This window comes from Apium graveolens, chromosome 8, assembly GCF_009905375.1.
Source record: "Apium graveolens cultivar Ventura chromosome 8, ASM990537v1, whole genome shotgun sequence".
NCBI lineage: Eukaryota > Viridiplantae > Streptophyta > Magnoliopsida > Apiales > Apiaceae > Apium > Apium graveolens.
Genome location: NC_133654.1, coordinates 107,065,501 through 107,090,399, shown reverse-complemented (window position 1 = coordinate 107,090,399; position 24,899 = coordinate 107,065,501). Strand labels below are relative to the sequence as shown.

Below are 24,899 nucleotides of genomic sequence, written 5' to 3'. Positions count from 1 at the left end.
GACCCTTCATTCTTTACCAATAAAAGCTAGGAAACTAACCAATTCATCCTCTCAAAAGGGTGAAGTGAGTAAAAATAAGTGAAAGCAGCAACCCTAACTATTATTAATGAGAGTGGTAAGGATCAAACTCAAATAAAGTCCACCCTAGTCAAGAAACCAAAGAAGGCAAATCAAATGGAGCTGACCACTCAAGCCACCTCTGTATCTTCCCAAAAGGATGTAGTTGTAATAGAGGGCATAAAACAGACTCTAGGGCTTCTCTCAGCATGGTGTCTCTATTTAAAAGAGTACTCTCCCTAGTGCACCATGTAAAGACCCCGTGGTAGTCACTGAAGCACTTCATGTGCTAAACAATCTTCACAACGTGATAGGTTTGAGGGTAGTACTCCTGAGATGGAGCTATCTAAATCCTCTCTAATTAAATTGGAGGTTCCTCATGAAGGAACAACTCCCCTCAAAACCCTAGCTGACATTGCCTTAACAATTAAAGCTAGGAGTTTAATTGCAAATGAGCCTGTTATAGGGGAGGCAAGTCAAGCACATTCAAGTGCTAGCTCTTTGCAAGAAGAGAAAGGGTTTGAGGCCATGGTACATCACAATAACCTGGCCAAATCCCCTCCAATTCAATTGGAGAGTCCAATTCAATTGGAGATTCCCACAAGTGGTGAACAACACACTGTCATAACCACAGTTCCGGCTGTGAGTCAAACTCTGGCATCTGACACAGGTAATGTTACTGAACTTCAACCATCAACCTCAACCCAAACAGACATACCTTCTACATCCAATCCTTCTCAACAACCATCACACCTTATCTCTTAGTGGCTTCAAGATGCCCAAGCTCAACCCATTACAATGAATGACCTCTTGGTTGATCAACTTTCTGGCCTTGCCAACATCACAAAACAGCTTCTTATCACAGACATGTCCAATTAGGACTATCCAACAATCTTGCTATCTTATCAAACAGATGTTGAAGAGCGGCAACAAAAGATTGTGAATGAAGCTGAGCATGATGGTAATGTGGATGCTTGTCTAGATAAGGACTTTAGCTTGAGCATGGATGTGGTCTTGGAAAGATTTAGAGAATAATATATCACAATACTGGGAAGCAATACCAAGGCACTCACTCCACAAGAAGTCTATGATGCTGTGACAAAAGTCTACAAAGCTTAATTAAAGCTTTTTATCTCATGAGTAAAGCACTCCAACAGACTCTAGACAGCCGTCAAGACAGGATAAGGAGATTAGTGAAGGACAAGTTGGATGACCTTGTGCCAAGTCAAGTTGATATCAAGAACAAATTTTAAAAATTTGTTGATCAAATGGCAAGGTTTGACATGACTAGTATGGAGCAGAACATCAAAAATCTCAAACAATCATTTATAGCTCTGCATGAAGTTGTCCAGAATAAAATTACTAGTACCAATGACACCAAGCTCAAACTGGATCAACTACATCAGGCTAGGTATGAACCTTCAGCACTTTTGATGGAGGGGATTAAAGAATCTTTACAAGCTATATTTGGTGTTTCTGTCTCCTCAAGCTCCCAACCACCTATATCAACATCAACAAACTTGCAAATTTAAGCTCTTCAAAATCAAGTATCCACCTTATAGTCTTCAAATGTCTCATTAACAGCTCAAGTCTCTCAACTCACAGCTTTGGTATAAAGTCAACAGGCTAACATTCAGACTCTGGTGGACTCCCATAAGCATCTTCAAATACAAAATTCAGTAGCTTTGGGAGCCATCATAGGTGCTCTAAACATTCCATTGCATGCACTTCTAGAAGTTGTTAGGCCTGAAATCCCTACACCTCTCATCTTTCGTGCTAACAAGACTAAGGGGGAGATAGAGGATAGGTTGCTAAGATCATCTTTCCAAGCTCAAAAAGGCAAACCCAAGGAAATAGAGCAGCAAGTTGATGGTGGAATGGAGAGGCTACTAAAAGCAGCTGAGGGACCTAGTTTAGGCAGAGAATTTGATATATTGTTAAAGGCTCTCAGGGCTTCTGTAAAAAACAACTTCTTCATATACAAGAAAGCTTTGGACAAGATAATAAATTTCTTAAGGGTGATCTTGGTAACCAAGGATAACTTTCAGGTGAAAAGAATTATTGTCAACATAAATGACTCTGGTGTGGATAGATGTATACAGGTGTCCCTTAATTATCTCATAATAAAAGGGCATCTGAATTGGACATTCTGATCAACAAAATCAACAAAGTGATTCATGAAGACACTCTCTTGCTTAATGAATTGAAAAATGGCTCTAATAGCTGCTTATCCAGAAGCATATCTCCAACCAAGCAAGAGAGTGGTATACATCTGTCCAATCACCAAACATTGCAAATTTTTCCAGATTCCAAAGTAATGTGTCATGGAAAATAAGAAGCTGATAATGATTCTAGAAACTGACTTGAATTCAAAGCAGTACAAGACTGTTGAAGATGAGAACATGATCAAGATACCGGGGAGATATTTAAAGATGCTGAAACCAAGTTGCCCAAAATATAAATCAATATTAAGGATGACTTGGATGATGATGAGCAGAAAAAAGATGATCAAAAACCTTCTGGCTTAAATCCAATTCAATCTACTAAGCCAACTGGCAATAAAGTAGAAAACAAGAAAAGGGATGACAAGAAGAGGGGAGATGAAAGAAGAAGAAAGAAGAGGGAAGATGGTGAAGGCAACCAGAAAAATGTCCTACAAATCCAAATCCAACAAGCTCAAACATCTAAGCTTGTAAACTCAAACAGTCAACTACCCTTAACTCCTAAGCCAAAACTTTTGTTCAAACAAACTGCAAACACTCTACTTAAAATACCAGTCACCTTCATCCAAACCACTCTAAAGAAAATCACAAACCTACCTTCATTTAAGCCACCTGTCAAAACTCATTTCAAAAATGTTGGGAGAAATCCAAAGAAGTTGCAAGTTAAAGAGAGGGCTATCTGGAATTGCTTTGATCAAACTGATTTTCTTCCATTAAATTGGTGCATCACAGATGATGAGTACTTTCACAATTAGCTGAAGAATTAGTCAAAGTTTGGGTTGTATCATTAAGAGAAGTCAGAATCTACTATCAAGATGGCTTCTTCACTTTACTTGGCAGGGATTTAATGGACACATTTTCAACCACAGAAATAAAGAGGGTGATCAGCTTAATGAAGGATAAGGACACAAGTACAATGACATGAAGGGATGTGTTGTGTGTATAGTTAGTAGTGAGAGAATAAAGAAGAGCAAAAGAAAAAGCTGAAATAGAGGAAAGGGAAAGGAAATATGCAAAAGGGATAGAAATGTTTGAGCAAAGATCAAATAAACTCAAGGCAAAAGGACTGAGCAGAATATCCAAGGATGGACATTTTCTAAACATACAAGCTGGAAGATTCTCAAAATTCAGAGTAAATTACTTGAACAGTTATTCATTAGATGATTGGCTCAAGTTTGTGGAAGCTCTAAAAGGGACATAAATCATAGAGGGACTATAAGTACTTGTAGATCTAAAGGACCTCATTAGAAAAGAAACAGGCTATGAGAAGTTTGTGTGATGAACTAACTTATTGAACTCATGTAATTACTCAATGTATAAACTGTATTTGTGATCTGTCAATTTTATGTAAATTTTTATTATATCATTGTAACTTGGGGTTAGTCTTGTTACCAGACATGAATTTGTGATAAGCAATCTTCTCACAAATTGGGGGAGATTGTTGTGCAAGACATGCCTGTATTATAACAAGCCTAAGTCACATTGACAACCCTAAGATTTAGTTGTATGATAGTCTTAATCTGTATTTTGTATTGTATTACTTGAGTCTGTAAAAATGTTAAAGATCATACTGGAGTATTTTTCTGTAGACAGTCTCAAGCCTAGGAATAAACTCTGGAAGAAGATCAACAAGATCATTCCTCAGAGAAAAGGTGAAGAAGCTTGGAGTTGAATAAATCTGTTTTAGGAAAAATGTTTTAAGTCAAGATATCTACAAGTCACAGATCAAGTCATATAGAGAAGCCATTCGAGAACTCCAAAATGACTTACCAAGAGGTCCAAAATAGCTTATCGAGAAGTCTCGGACATATCGACAAGTCAAATAAAGATGTTAAGATCGGAGATATCGACAAGTCATTTCATCATAAAAAGAACTCAGAGATATCGACAAGTTTAAATGAAGATATGAAGATTGGAGATATCGAGTGGGCCTGGACTTGGAACCATGAGTGGGCCTATAGCTAACATGGTCGTTGGTGAGGTAGTTACTTCTGGAACCGATGACGGGTATGTTACTTACAACCCTATACTTCTTTCCATTTATTTGTCACATGAGTGGTTGATTGATACTGGAGCTAATGTGCATATTTGTGTTGATATTAGTTTATTTTATCTTATCAATAGATTCATGGAGTGGCAGTGATGATGTGGAATGCTAGTGTTGCATAAGTGCATGAAACAGGAAACGTGGACCTAAAGTTTGCTTCTGGGAGGATTCTATCCCTCACTCGAGTGCATCATGTTCCCTCTATTCGTAGAAATATAAAGTGGAAGTTGTTTAGTTAAGAACAACTGTGAACTTTCTTTGAAATGAAATGAAGTAGTTATTACGCATACTGGTACATTTTTTGGCAAGGGTTACTTGTCTGATGGTTTGTTAATTGTGTTGAATCATCTGATTTTTGGCACTTATGACTTGGTCATGTAAATTTTGGTGCTCTAAAGAATATGATGAATTTAGAGTTGATTCCAAAGCATGCCATTGATAAGAAATATAAGTGTCAAGTGTGTATAACTGCTAAACAAACAAGAAAGCCTTTTCATAATGTTGTTAGGGATTTATACTTGTTAGATTTAGTTCACTCGGACATATGTGAATTTGGTGGTGTGTTGAAACATAATCTGGCAAAGTACTTAAATGTTTGACATCTGATAGAGGTGGTGAGTATACGAGTACATTGTTTAATGAATTTTTTGCAAGCAATGGTATAGTTCATGAGGTTACTCCACCATACACACCTGAGTTTAATGGGGTGGTAGAGCGAAAGAACAAAATTTTGAAGACATGATTAATAGTATGCTGATTAATTCTAGGTTGCCTAAGTACATGTGGGGAGAGGCTATGAATACGGCTTGCAATATTCTGAATAGAGTCCCTCTGAAATATATGGAAAAGACGCCTTATGAATTATGGAGAAAGCGTAAGACAAGTTTGAGTTATCTTCATGTGTGGGGGGTGCCTTGCTAAGGTGCTTGTCCCTGAACACAAGAGAAAGAAACTAGGTCCGAAAACTGTTGATTGTATCTTTCTGGGCTATCTTGAAACCACTATTGTTATGAGATTTTTAGTATTAAAATCTGACATAGATGGTATTGTGGTGAATACGATAGTTGAGTTTCGTGATGCAACTTTCTTTGAGGAAGTGTTCTCTATGAAGACTGGTATACCTTTGGGTAATTCTGAGATGATCCTACTCACACATCGAGTTCCATTCCTAATCATGTGGAAAAGATGACAAATATGAGGGCAGATCCTGGTAGTAGCTCTACTCCTAATGAATTAGAGGAACCTAGAAGGAGTAAGAGTGCAAAGGTAGTCAAGGACTTTGGAAGTGATTTTATCATTTACAATATCGAGGATGAGGCTTTAACTTTCCATCAGGCCATGGATTCTTCAGAGTCAAAGCATTGGAAAGACGTTGTGAAGAGTGAAATTGACTCAATTATTTCTAACGGAACATGGGAGTTAGTTGATCTCCCTCATGGGTGTTCTACTATTAGATGTACATGGATCTTCAAGAGGAAGCTAAACCATGATGGCTCAATATATAAGTACAAGGCTATGCTAGTTGCTAAGGTCTTTAGGAAAAGGGAAGGCATTGACTATTTTGATACATACTCTCTTGTTTCCTGAATGATAATAATCAGACCGCTTATTGCATTGGCTTCTGTTCATGGTCTTATCATCCATCAAATGGATGTAAAGACATCTTCTCTTCATGGTGACCTTGAAAAAGAGATTTATATGGACCAGTCTGAGGGATTTGTTGTTTCTGGTAATAAGAAGAAAGTAAGTAGACTAGTCAAGTCCATCTATGGCATTAAACAAGCACCTATAGAATGGCATAAAAAGTCTGATGAAACTGTTTTAGACTTCGAGTTTTTAGTTAATGAAAGTGACAAGTGAGTCTACTATAAGGTTAGGGGTAATGATTGTGTGATTGTGTGCTTGTATGTAGATGATATTCTATTGTTTGGAACCAATATTGAGATTATTAACGAGATAAAGAGTTTCTCGAAGAGGCACTTTGAAATGAAGGATATAGGTGAGGCTAGTATGATTCTTTGGATCAAGTTGACATAGTCAACTGATGAAATAACATTGTCACAGTCTCATTATATAGATAAATCTATACTTGAGAAGTATGATTATTCAAATTGTAGAATCTCTAGTACATCATATGATTCAAAAGTTGTCATAGTCAAGAATATTTCAGGAGTTCCTGTGTCTCAGTTAAGGTATTCTCATATTATTGGGAGTTTGCAATATCTTGTTAATGTGACTAGACCAGATATTTTTTATTTCTGTGTCTAAGTTGGCTAGATATACAAGCTATCCAAATAAGTCTCATTGGGAGGCACTGGATAGATTTCTTAGATATCTAAGGGAACTATTTCCCTTGGCTTGCATTACCGGAAATTTCCGGGGGTAGTCGAAGGGTACAGTGATGCAAGTTGGATAGCTAAGAAATCCAGTTCCAATGGAATGACTAGATATGTGTTTACCCTTGCGGGTAGAGCAGTGTCCTGGAAGTCTTCTAGACAAACTTTGATTACTCTATCTACTTTGAGACTGAGTTGTGTGCACTTGAAGCCACGGGGACGGAGGCTGAATGGTTACATGGACTCATGTCAATGTTGCTTGTAATAAGCAAGCCGCTTCCTGCCATTTCTGTTCATTGTGATATCCATACAACTATCGACAAGATCAGAAGCGTGAATTATAATGCTAAGATAAAGAGACACATCCAAATTAAACTGAAGTCTATAAGGGGTCTTGTGTCTGATAGGATTATTGCTATAGAGTTTATAGGAACTCAGGATAATATAGCTGATCTGCTGACGAAGGGGCTTGAACATGCTGTAGTCCTTAAGTCAAGGTTGGGGATGGGACTCGTTACCCATCATAATTCATCAACAGCGGGAACCCAATACACCTGAGAGGAGATCCCTCGAAGTGTATTCAATGTGGTAATTACAAGTTGTAAGGATGAATTGGTAGTACCTCTACCATATACTTTTAGATACTTAGGTATCTGAGTGTATCCCCTGTAAACCTTAAGAGGTACTTGAACTCCTAGTTAGCAAGCGTTTTAATAAACTCTGATGAAAACAATTTTGGATCAGGATTTGTAAATACTGATGGACCAAATACTGTGTCAGGATTTATAAACTCTGAATGGGGTCAAGTCGTAAGACAAGATGTTGGCATTACATCTTTGGAGATTCCCAGCTAAGCAAATGCAACTGTGAGGTCGCAATTAGAGGAAAGGGTTATTCCTTGAAATATTCGACGAACAAGATCGAGACACAATCATAACGTCTCAAAGCCGTAGATCTGCACCATAGCCTTTTGACTTGTCGTCTTCTATGGAGTGTGGTTACACCAAACGGATAGAGATTCAAGGTGAAATATTCCATCTCTATCCAGTAACCATCGAAGTAGGGGACTTAGAGGGTTCAAACCTGGAAAGGTACCGACTCTGAAAAGCAAGTCGTGATAAGATCTGATATGCATTTCTGTATGGATTTGTGGGGGCTTGTTAGAAAATGGAAAGTTTGAGACATGTTTTAGACATGTTCTTGATGTAATTTCCTAAATCTAATTGTTGGAGGTTGTTCCTTGTAATGAGGACTTAAATTTTCATGTTTGGATCTAAGTCATTTTCTTAGTTTAATCCATATAGAAAACTAGGTGAAGTTAGTGGCTTTAAATGGGTTTGTGGGTTTTGTCCCACATTGATTAAGTAAAAAGGGATGTAGTGCTTTATATAGTACCATGTGCAAGAGTAGTATTCCAACTACTAAGGCATGTGGGTGTGCATGATATTATTGTGTGCCTCGCGCACATACACACACGCGCACCGTTGCCGCCTCGCCTCGCCACGCCACGACATGCCTCGGGCCGGGTCGGGTCTGGTCGGGTCGAAGGACGATTTGGGAGAATGTCTTGGCGTCTCGCGTACGCAAGGCGACCTGGGCGAGGAATTTTACTTAATGTTTAATTAAAATATTTACTGACTTATTATATTATTTTATGATAAATATTGAATCTGTATAACAGTAAGGATTTGTTAAGTAACATCCGTTGATGCACATGACTCAGTATCCGCTGATGAATTTATCTGTTGAAGTATAATGTGGATCATCCGTTGATAGACTGATTATGTGCATTATTCGTTGATGGACAGATCCTGACGTGCCTGGATCAGGATTTGTTGCATATACATCCTGATGACTGGATCATGATTTGTTGCATATACATCCTGATAACTGGATCAGGATTTGTTGAGTGCAAATACTATTGGGGCTGACTGTATAAGGATTTAACAAATTCTGATAATGAGTGTTATGTTTCTGATTCTGAAAATATTCTATTAAATGCATATTAAGTCAGGATATTTATTTTAAGTAATGTAATATATTCAGTTACGTTTTGTGTTGTATTATATACTGAACAAAACGTTTGGAATAAAAAGATATGTCAATTATATACGTGTAGCTTCTATCAATCTCTTTTTCTCTCCTCCACAACATACAGTTCTGGGCGAATGGAGGTACGGGTCGCTGTTGAGGTATCTGTGGACGAAGTACTCTGAGCTATTGTATCCTGGAAGTGATATTGCTGCAACGCAACACAATGTAAGTGGGACAATAATCTCTTCAAGAACAGTCTAGACTTCTCGAAGGTTAGGCGCATCAGCTATTCATAATTCTTTCAGATTTGTTAAAACTTTTGTTGGAGCTAAGTATTATATGCTCTCTTTGTCAATTCATTTATATTCTTGTTTTACCTTCATGTTTTTGTTTTGTTATTTGGTTAATTGTCTGTTCTTGTCAATTATAATATACATAATTACGTCATTAATTATTGCGCGTAGTGTTAGTGTATTAACCGACATAGGGTTTATCTAAAAATGAGAAGAAATATATACAAGATTTATTTGAAGTGAATAGTTTTCCATAACTGTTGCTACAGCGGTCAAAGCAGAAGATTTCCTGCCCTTCAATAACAAAAGCCAAACGAAACATAAATGATGGTAGAACATTGTTCAGAACTTACTTCTGGGAACAGAGAGACCATGTCTCCATAAACACCCTAATTGACAGCGCACACGTACATTGTTTGGGAAGATTGGGAGCATCTACGCTCATCTTATCTCCGGGGAGCAGAGAACATGTTTTCATCTAACACCCGAATAGACAACACACGCGCGATATGACATGGCATTCTCGAACTACTATTGTGCGCAATAATAAAAGGCTTATTTATAATGATTTGTATACATAAATCCTCAAAAAAAAAGTCATACATTTAACTCCTTATTTATCGAATGTATATATCTTGATCCTTAATTCAACAAACACTCTAATATGTAAATCTTAGATATCGGGTGACAGGAGAGGGTTTAATGTTAGGAGAGGGTTTAATGTGTTGGACAAGAAATTGATTAAAAACTTTGAAGAGAAAAAACAATTTTCTGCCGCAAAACTTGCCTGAAAATGCGACGTTTCATAGTTCAAAACTTTTGGCCCGGACAAGGGTCATGATGTATATATTTGGTATATTGTATGACTTTTGTTCTTCATATGTGTACCTAATATCATATTTCGAGGTTTAAGTTATAATTTAGCCATAATAAAATCATGTTTTGGAAGCTCCTTAGTGAAGTACTTTACTGAGTTGCTGAAATGCATTTACCAAGAGTGATCAAAACAAAGTCTGAACTGGTACAAAATATGATTGAGAAACAAAACAATTCATATGGTACTAGGAAATGTAGATCATTTGGAGGATGATCATCCCCAAAATCCCAATGGCTTCATTGTGTGAGTTTACAGTTGAGTTCTATTCAATTATTCATGATTATTACAGGTTATGAAGTTAAATTCTTAAAAAAAAACACCCCCTATAAAACTTCTTTAATGATACACATCTACGTTTCTTTTAAGGTTAAGCCCAGTTTATACAATAGGACTGTAAATTCTATTCCATATCAATCTACCTCACAGTTGCATTTAAGTTTCAATGCCTTGTCAACATGACAACAGGCTCAAAAATGAATCTTGAATTCTGAAGCGAAGGGTAAATTTGAATCTACAAGAGTATTATAGGATGGGAAAAGAGAGAACTTTATACCTGATCAATACTTGAATTTTGAATTGCAGACAGCAGTGACATTCCCAGATAAAGGGACTACAGAAATTTCGCAAGTGTTAACACTTTTAACCTTAATCTTCAAAATTTTCAATGCTGTTGCTTTACCTTGCAAGGTAGTTGATGAAGTAAAATTAAAAATCCCAGCAGCAACATCACCAATGAAAGAAGGATTCAAGAGCATCTTATCACCTTCTATCACCACATTTGTGCTTATATCGTATGTTCCACGAGCTGGAATCGTGTCATGTTCAATGGGCGCTTCAGCAATTTCTGTGCCATGATAAGTAACATATGTTGTACTATCTTTATACTTGAAACTTCCATAATTTGGGTTGTCGACTTTTACAGTTATTCCCAACGTCACGTTTAGAAGAAGCTGAAATGGAACAAATTTAATGTCTTGAAGAGTAACAGATCGTAAGGTAATGTCTGGTTGTTTTGGCTTAAACACCGTGAAAAACAGGATAATGGCAACCACGATAAGAATGATAATGATAACTGCAGTGACACCGCAACATATTTTAAGTCCTCTGCGAGATTTAGCCATGAAAAGTTTATCGTTCGAGGATGAGAAATTGAGAGATTTGGGGAGATCAGATTCCAAAAGTATTGATGGTGGAGACAGCAATATATATTGGTGAATTGTTATGTGAAGTCCACACAGCTAAGAAAAGTTTCTGATTACAGAAAAGGCAAACTTGGAGATTCTTTCAATGTGCATTTAGTTAGAACTAATGCAATGCCATGTAATAGGTTAAATTGTCTCACTACCTGTTTGTTTGTCACTTGCAAGGAGATGAAAGCAATGCACTTAATCATTTATTAATCGGCTTGTGCCTTTTGTGGAATATTTGTTGTGCCAGAAGTTATTTTTTGATAAATTTATTAAAAAACAAATTTTTGTTGGTCTTGAAGCTAGTAAATTTAATGGATGGAAAGATTCCAGGGAACCAGCAGTTATTTACTATATAGGTAAATCCGATGAAAATGTCTGAGCATACCTCAAGATGAAAGAAAATTTTACGTTTAGCACACAAAGTTAAAGCTAGAAGAGCACTAAGCAGTCTTGAAGTGAATTAAGATGATTTACTGATACAGAACTACAGAAATAGCTAAAGAAATAAGCGCAACTACTAAATTTGCATGTGTTCTATGTCCGAAATCTGGTATAGGATAATGTGTAGGAAGGGAACATTCTTCCCCATTGAAAAACAGCTTTGAAGGGAATCCATCTCCCTTCTCAATTTTCAAATGATTTAGATTTTTCTTATTAAATGAAAGCACAGATTGCTGTTTACCGGGTATCAGGTAATCTCTTCTCGGATTAGTCCCGTTTGTTATTGCCACCAAATATGTCAACCCCGGAAGGCCTTCCAAGAAGATGGTGTTATTAAGGTTTCTCAGCAACGTTCCGTTGAAAGAATAAGCCTTTTCAAATCCAAGGCCAGCTTTCTTTAGTTGAGCAGCTACAAACCAGTCCTGGAAATTATTTTGGTTCCAGTTAAAAAGGGTGACACGGGCACTCCATCCAGCCTTGAAATTTGTACTAACATGCCAGTTGATGCTTACTCCACAGTTATCACCACAAGGCAAAGGTCTACTTACGCGTCGATGCCTTAATCTTGACCAAGCCAAGGCCTTGGCTGTCCTGTTTACGAAAGGAATAAGAAGAGCTTCTGGAGGGATAAGTATTGGTGCTGCGTTTTTACTACACATTGAATCTTCATCACATCCGCAAGCACATGTGTTACAAGGTATGATAGATTCGTTATAGTAACCCGAGTACGAAACACAACATTTTGTTTTTCCCTTTTTAGGACGCGTTATATTGCAGACTACCTGCCAACTAGCAATGGCTAGGCTCACCTCATCAAGCCCACCTGGATCAGGAAATTCTGCTTGAGACACTCTTAAAGGAGTGCTACACTTAAAAGTTGAGCTAACTATTCCCTCAATTTTCCATTTTGATGGGGGTGTGATGGCTGTCATATTCAAATCTGGAGGGAGTTTAAACACCTGAAGTTGAAACACGGCCTTGGCATTCGTTTTGTTCATTATCGGTGACATGAGACTGCCATTTTTGCAGCAAAAGGGGACATTTCCAATCAACTTATCTTTAGCTCGATCGGGTGGCAAATCAGCTATGACGGGATTTTTCTGGCAGTTCTGGACTTGACTGAAATCCATATCTGCATAATAAGTTGCTGCTGGACCAAGAAGGCAACCTGAATAGTCTTTAAGATGAGTATATGCTCCTTTCATATTATAAATGAACTCCCCTCTCGTCCATTCCCAAGTTAAGTTCCAATGATCAAGACGCCCTAGTGGATTATGATTTTCCATAGTTACCTGAGCCTGATAGTTGTTTTTAGTGGCTTGAGTAACATCATATGATATAACAAGATCACCTTTTCGACGAGCATAGAACTTTGTTTTTTCTTTTTTGACCTTAAATTTTGGGTCCTTCACACAGCAAGCGTACATTGTTCTAGCTGCATAAACAACAAAAAGTAGCACACTTTCAGAGTCCAGAGAGAATACCATAAACGATGAGTAGCTAGATTGTTTGCACGTTACTCACCACCACGACGATTTGGTGCAGGACACTTGAATCCATCGTTTTCAAGTCTAATTGTCTTAGGCATAGGAACCCCTGGTGGCCTAACACCAAATTGAGTCCCTACCAGTTTAATCTCAGCCTGTATTTGAGTAAGATCACCAGCAGTTTCAATTGCTGTTTTTAAAACCGACTGACCAGAGCCCGTGAGAGTAGTTCCATTACTAACATCAGCTGGAAATTCATCTGCATCCTCTATCGTAGCACCACTTGCTGAGACTAACATCTCCTCGTGTTGAAATTTAATGAACATTTTCCATTCCTTAAGTTCAGTTGTTCCTGTATTCAACACCGTAGCTGTAGATTTAAATGCCCATGGTTGTGCAGTAGCATTTTTCAGATGAGGGTATTCTTTTTTTCTAGACATAAACTGATATGATATAAAAATCCCATTGCAGTTAGCTGCTTGAGGAGGCGGCGCTATCGGTTTTTCAGCCCCATCAGCACCACCACCACCACCAACAACAGTAGGATCTTGAGCTTTACTAATATAGATTCCAAAAGAAAATACTAACAAGAAAATAACACGGGGTGTCAGAAATTTAATGTTCATATTTAAATATTAATTATTAATTTGTAAGGATGGCATTAAAGTATATTGGTGATGCAAAGGTGAGATCTGCATGAACTAGACATTGTTACAGTAAGTGGTAAACAGTGATGGATTGGAATTTTTTTCCTCCCCCTTCAGAGAGAGTGCATGCAGAGTGAAAATTGGGCTGTGTGAGAGTGAAGACCAAGTCATTGAAATCTCATCCTCTAGTTTAACCGAATTATATGGCAGGGAATACTATTAACTGTCATATTATGATTAGTTAACCCGTAACCCCTACCATTTGGGTGTATACTGGGTAAACCTGCGGATTCACGCAATAGCTTGCAAACCACGTGAACTAACGTAAACCGCATTTAAGCGATAATATTATATCCAAATATACATACAGAGAGTGAAGATAGTGAATACATGTTCTTCATTTTCTAAAATTAATTGTAACGGAAAATAAACCTCGAAAATGAAATAAACAAATACAAAGAGATTCACGGAATAATTCTTATTATTAAGAAATTAAACCGTAAAGGTTTGCTTACAACTCCGAATATAAACAATTCGAAGCAACAAATATAGAGAGAACCAAAATAATAACTATCAATCTAGGATTCTATCTATAACTCTAAAAATTTAAAACTTCTATCAAAAGGTATTAAATACAATCAAGAGAGTTTTAAATAATGAGTGTTACAAGTTTGTAAGGCTTTAATTGGTGTGAAATAAATTAGGCAGCACTTCTCTCCTTAATTTCAATATATGAAATCACCCAACTCTCGAAGAAAAAATTATGTAGAGGTAAAATTGTAGGAGAGATAAATTCATTACGTGACTTACCCATGTCCACATATTTTAATTTGACAGCCTGGGGAATATTCTTTGAAGCTCTCTCTCGCGATTGGTACAAAATTTAACTTCTGTGTGGCGATCAGAATAGAAAAGAGCAACACTTCACATGGTATAATTTCTGTGTTGATTGTTGTGGCGACTACTAGTGCCGTCTTTGCCATAAGAGATTAATTTGTCCTATGACGACCTAGAGTAGTAGAAGCAGAACAGTTGCATGCATTTGATTTTCTTTTGCTCAAAAATTACAAAGCATCACAGGAGATGTGTGTTAGGTCCAAATGTACATACATATGGGTAAATGTATGTTCTTCGTTTTTTAAAATTAATTATAGCGGAAAATAAACTTTGAAAACGAAATAAATAAACACAAAGAGATTCGAGGGAGTCGCCATACGTGCGAGAAAAAGAAAACCACCCGCAAAACTTTTGATGCATGCCTGCCAATTCCCAAATGAATCTTGTACTCATTTCTTTGCATATAAGTTTCTATTCCTTCTTTTGATACACGAGAATGAAGAAAGAGAGTGTTGCTTGACACGCGCTGAAATCAAATGAAGGGAGGGTCGCCATACGGGCGCTTCACGCGCGGAGGGAGAAATTGCCGAACAGAAAAATAACTCAGGCCTGTTGCTATATGGGGGCAATGGCCTGGGTTCCATAACTATATGGGGGCCCAAAATTTTATAGGTGTTGTAGTACTAGTAATAGTTAAAAAAAAGCGTACGTCTCTTAGTACACAAAATAACAACCCAGTTTCTTCACCTTCTCTCCAACCAAGATCCAGGGTTTTTTTACCTCAATCATCCGCATTAAACCCATTAAAATTTTTCAATAGTTCCGATAAACCAAACCTTTGTTTACAATCAATCTTGATATCCTAATTTCTATTAACTATGGCAACGGGTGATTTTCTCAGTTACTTAAATAGATACAACACCCATATGAGTAGTGCATTCAATCAGTTGAAATTAACGAAGGATTTTGAGATTGGAAAATTCAGGTTCTTTTTTCTCGAACAAATTAGTATTGGCGTTGCTCTATCCGACGGTGATTGACCGGTGGTTGTGGGATGATTCAGACTTCAATCTTGTAATTGGCTGCTTCATCAGTTCTTCCCAAATCTCCAAATCTATGTGTGCACTGTAACTTAAATCCAGGTAAATCCAGGTGTTATCATCTCTTTCTCTAGTTTTTGTATTACTTGATTTAAGTGTTTGATTTATTTGTTTTATCAATTTGAAATGTTGCCTAAAAAATATTTATCTGGAAGTGCAAAAAGAAAAAAGAGAAAACTTGATAAAAACCTACTTGAGGTCGTCAATGTCACAGGAACGGTTGAATGGGTTTGCAATTTTATCAATTGAGAAGGAAATTCTAGAAAATATTGATGTTGATGTTATTATTAATGATTTTGCATCACGAAAAGCTCGTAGAACCCATTTTTTATAATGTTTTAATATGTGTAACTCAATATGCTGCTACTCGGGTGTAATTTTATTTTATATACGACGTACTTATTATTAAAAGGGCCCAAATTTAATATTTTACCGAGGGCCCCAAAAATCTAAGGATCGGGTCTGCACTTGTGCTGTTTAATAGCTTAGCAGCCTCCTCGTGAATAAATCAAATGAGCAAGTTAATTAATTCATTCTTTTTATTTTAAGAAGTACGAATGCATGGATGCAGTTAATCTGGCTGACAGGATTTTTAGGATAAATATAAATTAACATTTGATATTAACTAAATTAATAGAATGAGTTTGATATCGTTTATTTATCTAATTTAAAAAATCAGACATTAATTTATTTTCCCAAAATTAAAAGTTGATATTAAAATAAATGAATAAATATTTTAAGATTCATTTATTCATTTAATAAAAAATCAATTATTAATTAATTTATTTTAAAATTAATTGTGATATGAAATTAAATAAATAAATGAATTAATTTTCATTTATTCATTTAATAAGAAATCAATCATTGATTAAAAAAATAGCTGATTTGAAAAAGGGGCAGGCCGGATTTTGTACCTCAACATATTTACAGACTTCTCGAGTACAAAACCCACTTAACAGTTTTTCTAAAAATGATACTTTATATCCTTTCACAGATCACTAACGTCTTGTATACGCGTCTATACGCGTCTGGTTCACGAACGACTATTTCCGCTCTCAGTCTTTCGTATTATATCAGTACAAACTACTGTTAAGTTTTTTACCAAATATAACCAACTACACTAGGAATCCTTGAGTTCTTGTCACTGATTCAGATAATTGCTTCGAATGACTCTAACATTATTACTTCGATGCCTGAACATATTAATGAACTTAAAACGGATCACTGTTGATGTCTTTTTTCACTGCAGCTAACAAAACCTTTTGTGCATATACCCAATTAAATAATCTGTACTAATCCTAGTGAAACATAGATTATTTCAAAATTCTTATTCTCTGTTGAGTTATCCAAACCAGTATTGTTGAGTTATACATACAGTTTCAATCTTACTCAACAGATAGATTATGACTCAGGAGGTATAATTATAAATAATCTTCCGTGAAATTCGAACATGTGACCAAAGATCTTCTCATCGATCCACAAACTTTTGAATAATCTTGCAAACAGAGAAGTCAATTTTTTTAAAAAAAATATTTACGAAATTATGAATTGGCTACCCAAACAACTACAACATTAATTTTACCAAAAGTGTTTTTAATTTTATACGAGATCATGCAATAAGTATGGATTGAAATCGAAATTTTTTCTCTATTCGACCCAACTAAACTACAACGTTAATTTTAGCAAACAACTGGAATTTAAATTTTATATGAGATCTAGCACTAAGTATTGAATGAGATCGTACTTTTTTTCTCTAATGGACCCAACTTATCCAGCTGCTGCAAAACAGGGTAGCTCATCTCGTTGCGGACAATCTTTTAATTCTTTTGTTCATCACATTATCTCTCCCCTGTTTAACATGCAAATCCATGATTTCTGTATTGTTCGTTTGTAAATTGTTTTTTCGTTTTCTATCTGAGCTGTGACTTGTCTCTGTTCTGCTCTTTATAATACAGATAGTGCTCTTTATAATTATCTGGGAGCTAGGACAGTGCATATAACAAAGATTTTTGGACTATCAAAAAGGATTCCAAAGTACAGAATTCAAGAAAAAAATAGCAAACACTATGCATATCAAACTTAATAAAACCAAAATCCAAAAAAGTTCAAAAGTATAGCAGCACTAAAATTACTAATTAACATCTTCTACGTTTCAACAGCTTCAGTTTCATCCGCTACCATTGTATCTTGAGCTGCCATGTCAAGCTTTACACCAACTTATACGGAATAATTACCATGAACCTAGACATGCAAGGCCAAACGAGATCAGTACATGTTTTAAAGCATAAATCTTTCACCGTATCATAAAACAAAACTTGATCTCACCTTACATAATTTCTGCCCTTCACCAACCTCATATAAATAATAATCTTCTTCCTGCACAAAATAGCAGACTTATCGCAAAATATACAACTTCCTGGTAAACAATTTAATGTATGTCTCTAGTGTCTAACTAAAGGACAAACAGAAATGCTAGTGTCTAACTAAAGGACATAGAGAAATGAAACATATAGACATGAAAAAAAAACAAGCAGACACAGCTCAAATGTGTAAACCTTGATGTTGTTTAAAGAATCCACTATAAAGATACTATCCATATTTAAAGTTTTATCAACTTCTGACCTTAGTACGCCTCCCCCCCCCCCTACCGTTCTTCTCTACAACCATACCAGCGTAGTTTGATTGCTACAAGATATAATTAAGTTTCATCAATGACCAAAACCACTGGACTGGGATTTGAGTCTGATTCCTTAAGAGCTTCTGTGAGCAACAGGGCAGCTTTTGACTTACCATATTGTGCATGGTTTCCCATTAAGTACAACCAGTGCCATTCGAAGTAAATTCAGATAACACTAACCTTGCTTCTAAATATTTATATACCACCTGCACTAAGGTCCTGCCAGTTTATTAAAACACCAAATAATTTTAATGTATTTTGTTTTTGTGTTTCAAAGATATTGTGAATACATTATTACACTCACAATAAAGTAACTTTGTTCATAACAATGAACAATAGTACCCGAATTAGGAACCCTAAGTGAGCGTAATTAGAACCTAAAGCAATAGAACCAAGAGATCAACGAAGCTAGAATCCACTTGGTATGAGTTTGTCAGGGAGTCATCTGTCTGTCCATTTCAAAAATAAATATGAGAATGAACAGGTCTAGAATAATTTATCTAGCTCTACAAATTTACTCACAGAAACAAAAAACACTTAATATCACAAAGTATACAACATTATCGAATCACATCTATCATGTAGCAAAAAAATTAAAAATAAAAATGAAACCATTCAAATTATTTGCTTTTGGCTAGGTACATACTACTATACTGATTTTCCTTACAGGGTTAACACACCTTGGCTAAATTTCATGTACTTCACCTTCTTATCCTAAGAGGTGACATCTTCATGTACTAATCTGACCTAAATTCCAATATGTGATCATATTGGCCCCTGCTGACTCCCCTAACACTGACGGAATAGAGCGATTATTCTATTTTTTAATCACAAGTTACATGGACAAAGGAGATAAGAAATTGTGCATATTAGCACTACATATTGACTTCAGTCATGACAGTGAAGAGCAGCAGGACAGGCAGCAGGAGACGCATGGCTCCCGAAGAATTACCTATGACAATGAGATCTCAAAATCTCTCTCCTTTCTATATATTAACCACCATTATTGTTTCATTAATCATATCTATAACTGAGTATTGTATACTGATATTAATGTGGAATCAAATATTATATAGCAATTTCACATAAACAAAAACAGATGTAAAGACATGAAAAGCCCTAATATGAACATAACCAAAAATGCATGATTAAAAAAACACTGATTGCCTTCAACAATTTACCCTTTGATATTTATGTCCTCTGCCATGGCCTCCTAAAACCTGTCTGGTGCTTCTTACGCTATGACTTCATGATCAAGAACTCCATAAATGCGTTTAGGGGATATTTCAGGGGTTTGTTTGGAAGAAGATGGCCTAGGTGCAGGTTTCCCCCCCTTAGATTTAATATGATCTATAAAATACCATAAGCACTGGTTACAAGAGTGGAGGGTGCAGGAATGAATCAAGCATAATTGTTAAAGTAATAGTATAAGATCCCGATAAGGCCTTTCTCTAACATCTTAAGGTTATAGAAGATCTAGCTTAACAATTATGAACTCAACTTCGAGGCTTTTAGAAGTGATTCGATAAACATCATTTAAATTATAAACGGAATTTTGGTTTCTCAGTTAAGCAGCAAGTTTTCTGATGTTATTCAGAATACAGCTTGTTTCACTTAATCAATAATAAAGAAGGGTATTTGAGCATGCCATTGCAAATAATATTTGTTATCTTGGGAAATATCCTAAAGAGTTCTGAAAGTGATAAACAAAACTTAAGCTGAGTAATTTCGGGATTGGTACCCTTACTCAATCCTCATTATAGCGCACACACATGAAGCCTTTAACTAGAGCAACCTTAACAATCATTACTTTTCTTCCTCATTATTTTGTGGGGAACAAATTTGAATTTGCGAGTTTTCTTATATCCCTGGCACTGTAGCCTACTAGATACCTACGTCAGGTTTAGCTATGATTCACAACAACAAATATTTAAATTAAACAAATGGGGGCGGAAGGACTTGAACCCTAAACCGGGCTCTTATATCATGTGAAATAACCTGTCACTCTAAAACCTTAAGATGTCAAAGGAAGACCCAATATGATCTTATATCACAATATTATTTAACATGCGCATGTGTGGATCCGTAGACCGTATCAGAAAAAAAAATCTACTCATCGTGCGACCTCTAACCTTAAGGATTATATAAGAGCTTAGGAAAACTTTGAGGATTATAGAAGAGCTGAGGAAGATGAATGTATTTAAGAATATATTTTGATTGCACGAATTAACTCTTCTTTTCATGAAACAATGGCGTTGATTAGATCTGCAATCTTTTTGAGTGGAAACGTAGAAGATATAGCAAACAGAAGGCAATGATAAATACTCACTCTGCTCGCACTTGACAACAAAGAGGCTCTGGTATAATCAAATGTGAGGTAAAATATAACATTTAAGTTTACTCTTATACTCTTAGTTACACTTCAGGTAAAATTAGAGGCTCATCATTATATTCCTAATCCAGCTTTTTTTCTTAGTCCTATTATTGACCTTTGCTTTTGGTTTTAAACTCCAGAAGACACTTTAATTTTCCATTATTTATTAGTGTGGTTCTACTATCTCACATTTTAGAAGCTGCTTGTTTTTATGTCAGTGTCATATGAATTAGAGTAGTCAGTTTTATGGAACAAACCACGAGTAACTGGTTGGGGCGGCGTTGAAGGCAGTGGTCCCGCTGGACTTGAAGGGTGAGGCAATGTTGTAGGATGTGACACCACTGGACCTGAAGGGTGAGGCGACGTTGAAGGCTGAGATGCAACTGAACCAGATGGGTGAGGCAACGTTGATGGGTGTGGATCTGCTGGACCCGAAGGGTGAGGCATTGTTGAAGGGAGTGTTGCCATGGGATCTAAAGGGTGAGGCATTGTTGAAGGGAGTGTTGCCATGGGATCTAAAGGATGAGGCAACGTTGATAGATGTGGAGCCATCGCTGGACCTGAAGGGTTAGGCAGTGCTGAAGGGAGTGATGCCATGGGATCTAAAGGATGAGGCAACGTTGATAGATGTGGCGCCAGCGCTGGACCTGAAGGGTGAGGCAGTGTTGAAGGGAGTGATGCCATGGGATCTAAATGGTGAGGCAACGTTGATTGATGTGGCGCCATCGCTGGACCTGAATGGTGAGGGTGTGGTTCCGCTGAACTTGAAGAGTGTGGTCCCGCTACACCTGAAGGGTGAGGCAGTGATGAATGTTGTGGGGACGCTGAACCTGAAGGGTGAGGCAGTGTCGAAGGGTGTGGCTGCGCTGCACCTGAAGGGTGAGGCATCGTTGAAGGGTGTGATACCTCTGAACCTGAAGGGTGAGGCAATGTTGAAGGATGTGGCTCCGCTGGACCTGAAGGGTGAGGCATCGTTGAAGGGTGTTGTAACTCTGGACCCAAAGGAGGAGACAACCCTGGACCTGTAGTTGGGGGCAACGTTAAACTTGGATGTCCTATTCCAAAAACCGTGCCTGCACTTTCCGGTCCTTTACGAAAATCTTGCATCTGCAGTTTGAACCAAAACATGACACAGTTTCCTTGTTAAACTTGAAATTTTGAAGACTAAATTACATTTGAAATTTGTAAAACTGAGTAATTTACTCACCCAAGATGGGGCATTACCAACTGGAAGGTTATTAAAACCACCAGAGTCAGGAACCACAGCAGGATTAACAACACTAGCTGTGTTATGAGCGTTACTTACGAAGATTTTAAAAGAAAATGAGAGCATGATCAAGAATGTCACAACTTTAAAATCCATCTTTATTATCGTTTTATATATTTACTTACAGGAATGAAATTAATACATTTGAAAGAGCAAGACATTGATACATTTGAATGGTGGATGTTCACAGGGAAAATTTGCAGAATAAGAATTGAGGTATGTAAATTAGTGAAAGACCAAGTCAGGTGAAATACCATCCTCTTATGTAACCGAATTATTTGGAGAGGGAAACAAGTAACTGTCATTACTTAATTTGCTTTTATTTTTTCTAAATCAAGTTACTCTAAATAAATGTTTTAGTTTGAGCTAAACTTTGATATTATTCTTTCACCATTCCTGTTTTCTCAAATGATATTTACTTTCAGTGTCTAAACAAATTGTGTGCATATAAGTTCCATCACAAGTTCCTAAGAAATTAAAAACTCCCATCTTACCATTTATTAGGTCATACAAGACACAAGCTACAAACTAAACACAAACCAGCTGAATTAGGAACATTTAACTAAATGCTAGTTCAAACTTAAAGGCCTTCAGTGTATGTTACTCCGGTGGACTTCAACCATTGCCCTCCTTGGATCAACTGTGCCACCGTAAATTTGGATGCTTCGGTTGCATTGGTTATAACATGGTATCCGGGCCATTTTACACGACCTGAAGTTCCAGCTCCAGGTCCTCGGTTCATGTATTCACCGTAGTACAAAGTTTTTAATGCAAAATCTCCATTCCATTCGGCCCAGCCTGCGGGATCAATGTGATCACCAATTTTTGACTGCATAAAGACAGTTGTTGAGTACTCTTTCCATGGCCGGCCCAAGTATGTTTTAATGGATCCTTTCACTGGGTATAGATCTGTGCTTGCATAGACGTCGCAGTTTTGAATTGATGTTCCTGTGTTCTGGTTTAGGTCAGTTCGACCTTGGGCAGTTAGCATGTTTTTTTGATTGTCCATAGGCTTACGGGCCACGATTTTTGAATTCTGTAAGACAACGGCAGCATTACCAAAGATAAAATCCACAGTACCAGTAATAAAGCAATCTCGGTAAAATTGGCGTTGGTTGTGAGTGTACAGGGTGTCTTGGAATGCATCAATTCGACACCTGTTGATTACGGATTGATCAGCTCCTACTCGCAGTGCGACAGCTTGGTGCTTCTCAGGCCCAGCTGTGTTTTGAAACCCGATATCTTGTGCCATGAATCCAAATCCAACAGCAGCTGCAATGCCATGTAAAAAACCAACAGTGAAAAAATTTAAAAATGTGATATACTGAAGTGAAATAGATGTCCGAGAAAAAAAATCAAGTTATCATGTTAAGATAAACTTTTAATGTAAATATACAGATAGATCTACAACGGGAGAAATATGGGAGGCTCTTGAAACAAGCACAAGTCATTAGTAAATTTTTTGTACGAAAGGACCAATGCTTGACCGGCATGACACCTTAAAATAAGTATAAATCGTTAGTTCTAATACAAGTCTCAGTAGAGACATGTGTGCGAGTACATGGATAAATATTTTCTTTAGAACTCCCTTGCCTTCCAAAAACAAATCTTATCATCTTTTTTTTTTGTGTATGTATTTTTCCCCAATCAATAGAAAATACTAGATCTGCCCCTGCAATAGTTCAGAGTAAATGAAAAAATGAGCAATAAATGAAAGGATAATTGTTTACCAACAGTTGCAGAACTGAAAGTTGTTGCTCCATCAATCACATTTAAGCCACCAGTGATAATAGTTGCATCCATGCCATCTCCCGTTAACATAATATTTTTCTTAGATTTTCCGATATCAACGTTTTCTTTGTAGATTCCTTTTTTCACATAAATGACATAGCGCGATTTGCTTTTGTCTGGTGCGGCTGCAACAGCTTCTTTTACAGTCTTGTAATTACCGCTCCCATCCTTAGCGACTACAACGTTAGCATTGATCTCGTTAGGCATAGATCTTAGCAGCTTCCGATCCTTACTGGTGATCCAGGATGGAAAATTCCCGTCCAAGAATTCAAGAGCATAGTCTCTTGACGGTGTAATTGCAACTACCATTGCTAGGTATATTCTTGCTCTTGATATCAAGTCATTGAGCTTGGGCTCCATGATGGGCCGGGAAAATCCATCGAGCCCGTCCAAACAGGTAACATAGTTAGTAAGTGCAGCACTAAGCCAAGTATGAGCATCGGAATGATATTTTAGCGTCTGCTTTCCAAGAGCCAGAATAGAATCCGCAATAGTATCATTGGACATATCCAACAACTGCAGACAATCCGCTAAAGCCACTTGTTCTCGTGCATCATTAATCTTATTCTTGACTTCCCTCGCAGTCTCAACAGCATCAAGGACATGAGACCCCGACTTTTGTAAGAGCATCTGCAACAAAACGACATCGTTTATCTGCACTGCTCCGCTGGATGTGACTTGGGACACCATGTTCTGGCATAATGTCTGATCATGGGCCTGATCACATACATGGAGACTTAAAGAAGTTGAACTTGTGGCAAACAAATAGTAACTTACGAAAGCAACTGGGCTTATGACTGCAAACAATGAAAGAAATAGAAAGACAGCTTTGTAATAAGGTTTTGGGGTTGGTGAATGTTGAAGGAGAGGTTGAATATGTGTAGCCATTGCTTAGCAATTTTGTTACAATATGGTTGTGTCATTCTTGCCTTCACAAATCCACTTTAAATATACAATTGATTAGATAAAATTAGTCAAATTAAATAATTGATCAATGACCTATTAGTAGTATTTGTGAAAAGGATTAGCATAATGTTTGTGTAAAAGTAATATTACTGTGGTCTGCGGATCATGCATGTGGTTTTGATTCCTTAGCTGAATGATAGTGTCCCCCGTTACAATATTAAATTTCACACTTGCAACAAAGAGATATCTTTTTACCAAACCCTGACTTTCTACTCAGAGTTGTTAATGTTTTTGTGCTTTAGTTCACTGAATTGTT

General features: G+C 36.9%; 4 protein-coding genes across 5 annotated transcripts; all 4 read right to left on the bottom strand.

Annotated features, from left to right (window-relative positions):
* Positions 1–10,423: 10,423 nt before the first annotated feature.
* Positions 10,424–10,987, bottom strand: LOC141679843 (late embryogenesis abundant protein At1g64065-like). Its single transcript, XM_074486223.1, has one exon. It carries the CDS (start codon positions 10,985–10,987, stop codon positions 10,424–10,426), a length of 564 nt encoding a protein of 187 aa, XP_074342324.1.
* A 539-nt stretch (positions 10,988–11,526) lies between these two features.
* Positions 11,527–13,966, bottom strand: LOC141679842 (COBRA-like protein 10). Its single transcript, XM_074486222.1, has 3 exons — positions 13,915–13,966; positions 13,022–13,567; positions 11,527–12,932 (listed from the first exon to the last, which is right to left on the bottom strand). The coding sequence occupies exons 1-3, from the start codon at positions 13,964–13,966 to the stop codon at positions 11,527–11,529; spliced, it is 2,004 nt and encodes a 667-aa protein (XP_074342323.1).
* A 3,597-nt stretch (positions 13,967–17,563) lies between these two features.
* LOC141676659 (uncharacterized) lies at positions 17,564–21,648 on the bottom strand. Of its 2 annotated transcripts, XM_074482351.1 has the most exons (4): positions 20,877–21,648; positions 19,427–19,595; positions 17,894–17,944; positions 17,564–17,809 (listed from the first exon to the last, which is right to left on the bottom strand). In XM_074482351.1, the coding sequence occupies exons 1-2, from the start codon at positions 21,589–21,591 to the stop codon at positions 19,480–19,482; spliced, it is 831 nt and encodes a 276-aa protein (XP_074338452.1). In that variant the 5' UTR covers positions 21,592–21,648; the 3' UTR covers positions 17,564–17,809; positions 17,894–17,944; positions 19,427–19,479. The 2 variants fall into 2 exon arrangements, with proteins under 2 accessions (XP_074338452.1, XP_074338453.1); XM_074482352.1 differs by lacking the exon at positions 19,427–19,595.
* A 644-nt stretch (positions 21,649–22,292) lies between these two features.
* LOC141678953 (pectinesterase-like) lies at positions 22,293–24,597 on the bottom strand. The gene is made up of 2 exons (XM_074485420.1): positions 23,617–24,597; positions 22,293–23,158 (listed from the first exon to the last, which is right to left on the bottom strand). The coding sequence occupies exons 1-2, from the start codon at positions 24,563–24,565 to the stop codon at positions 22,467–22,469; spliced, it is 1,641 nt and encodes a 546-aa protein (XP_074341521.1). The 5' UTR covers positions 24,566–24,597; the 3' UTR covers positions 22,293–22,466.
* Between the last annotated feature and the right edge of the window lie 302 nt (positions 24,598–24,899).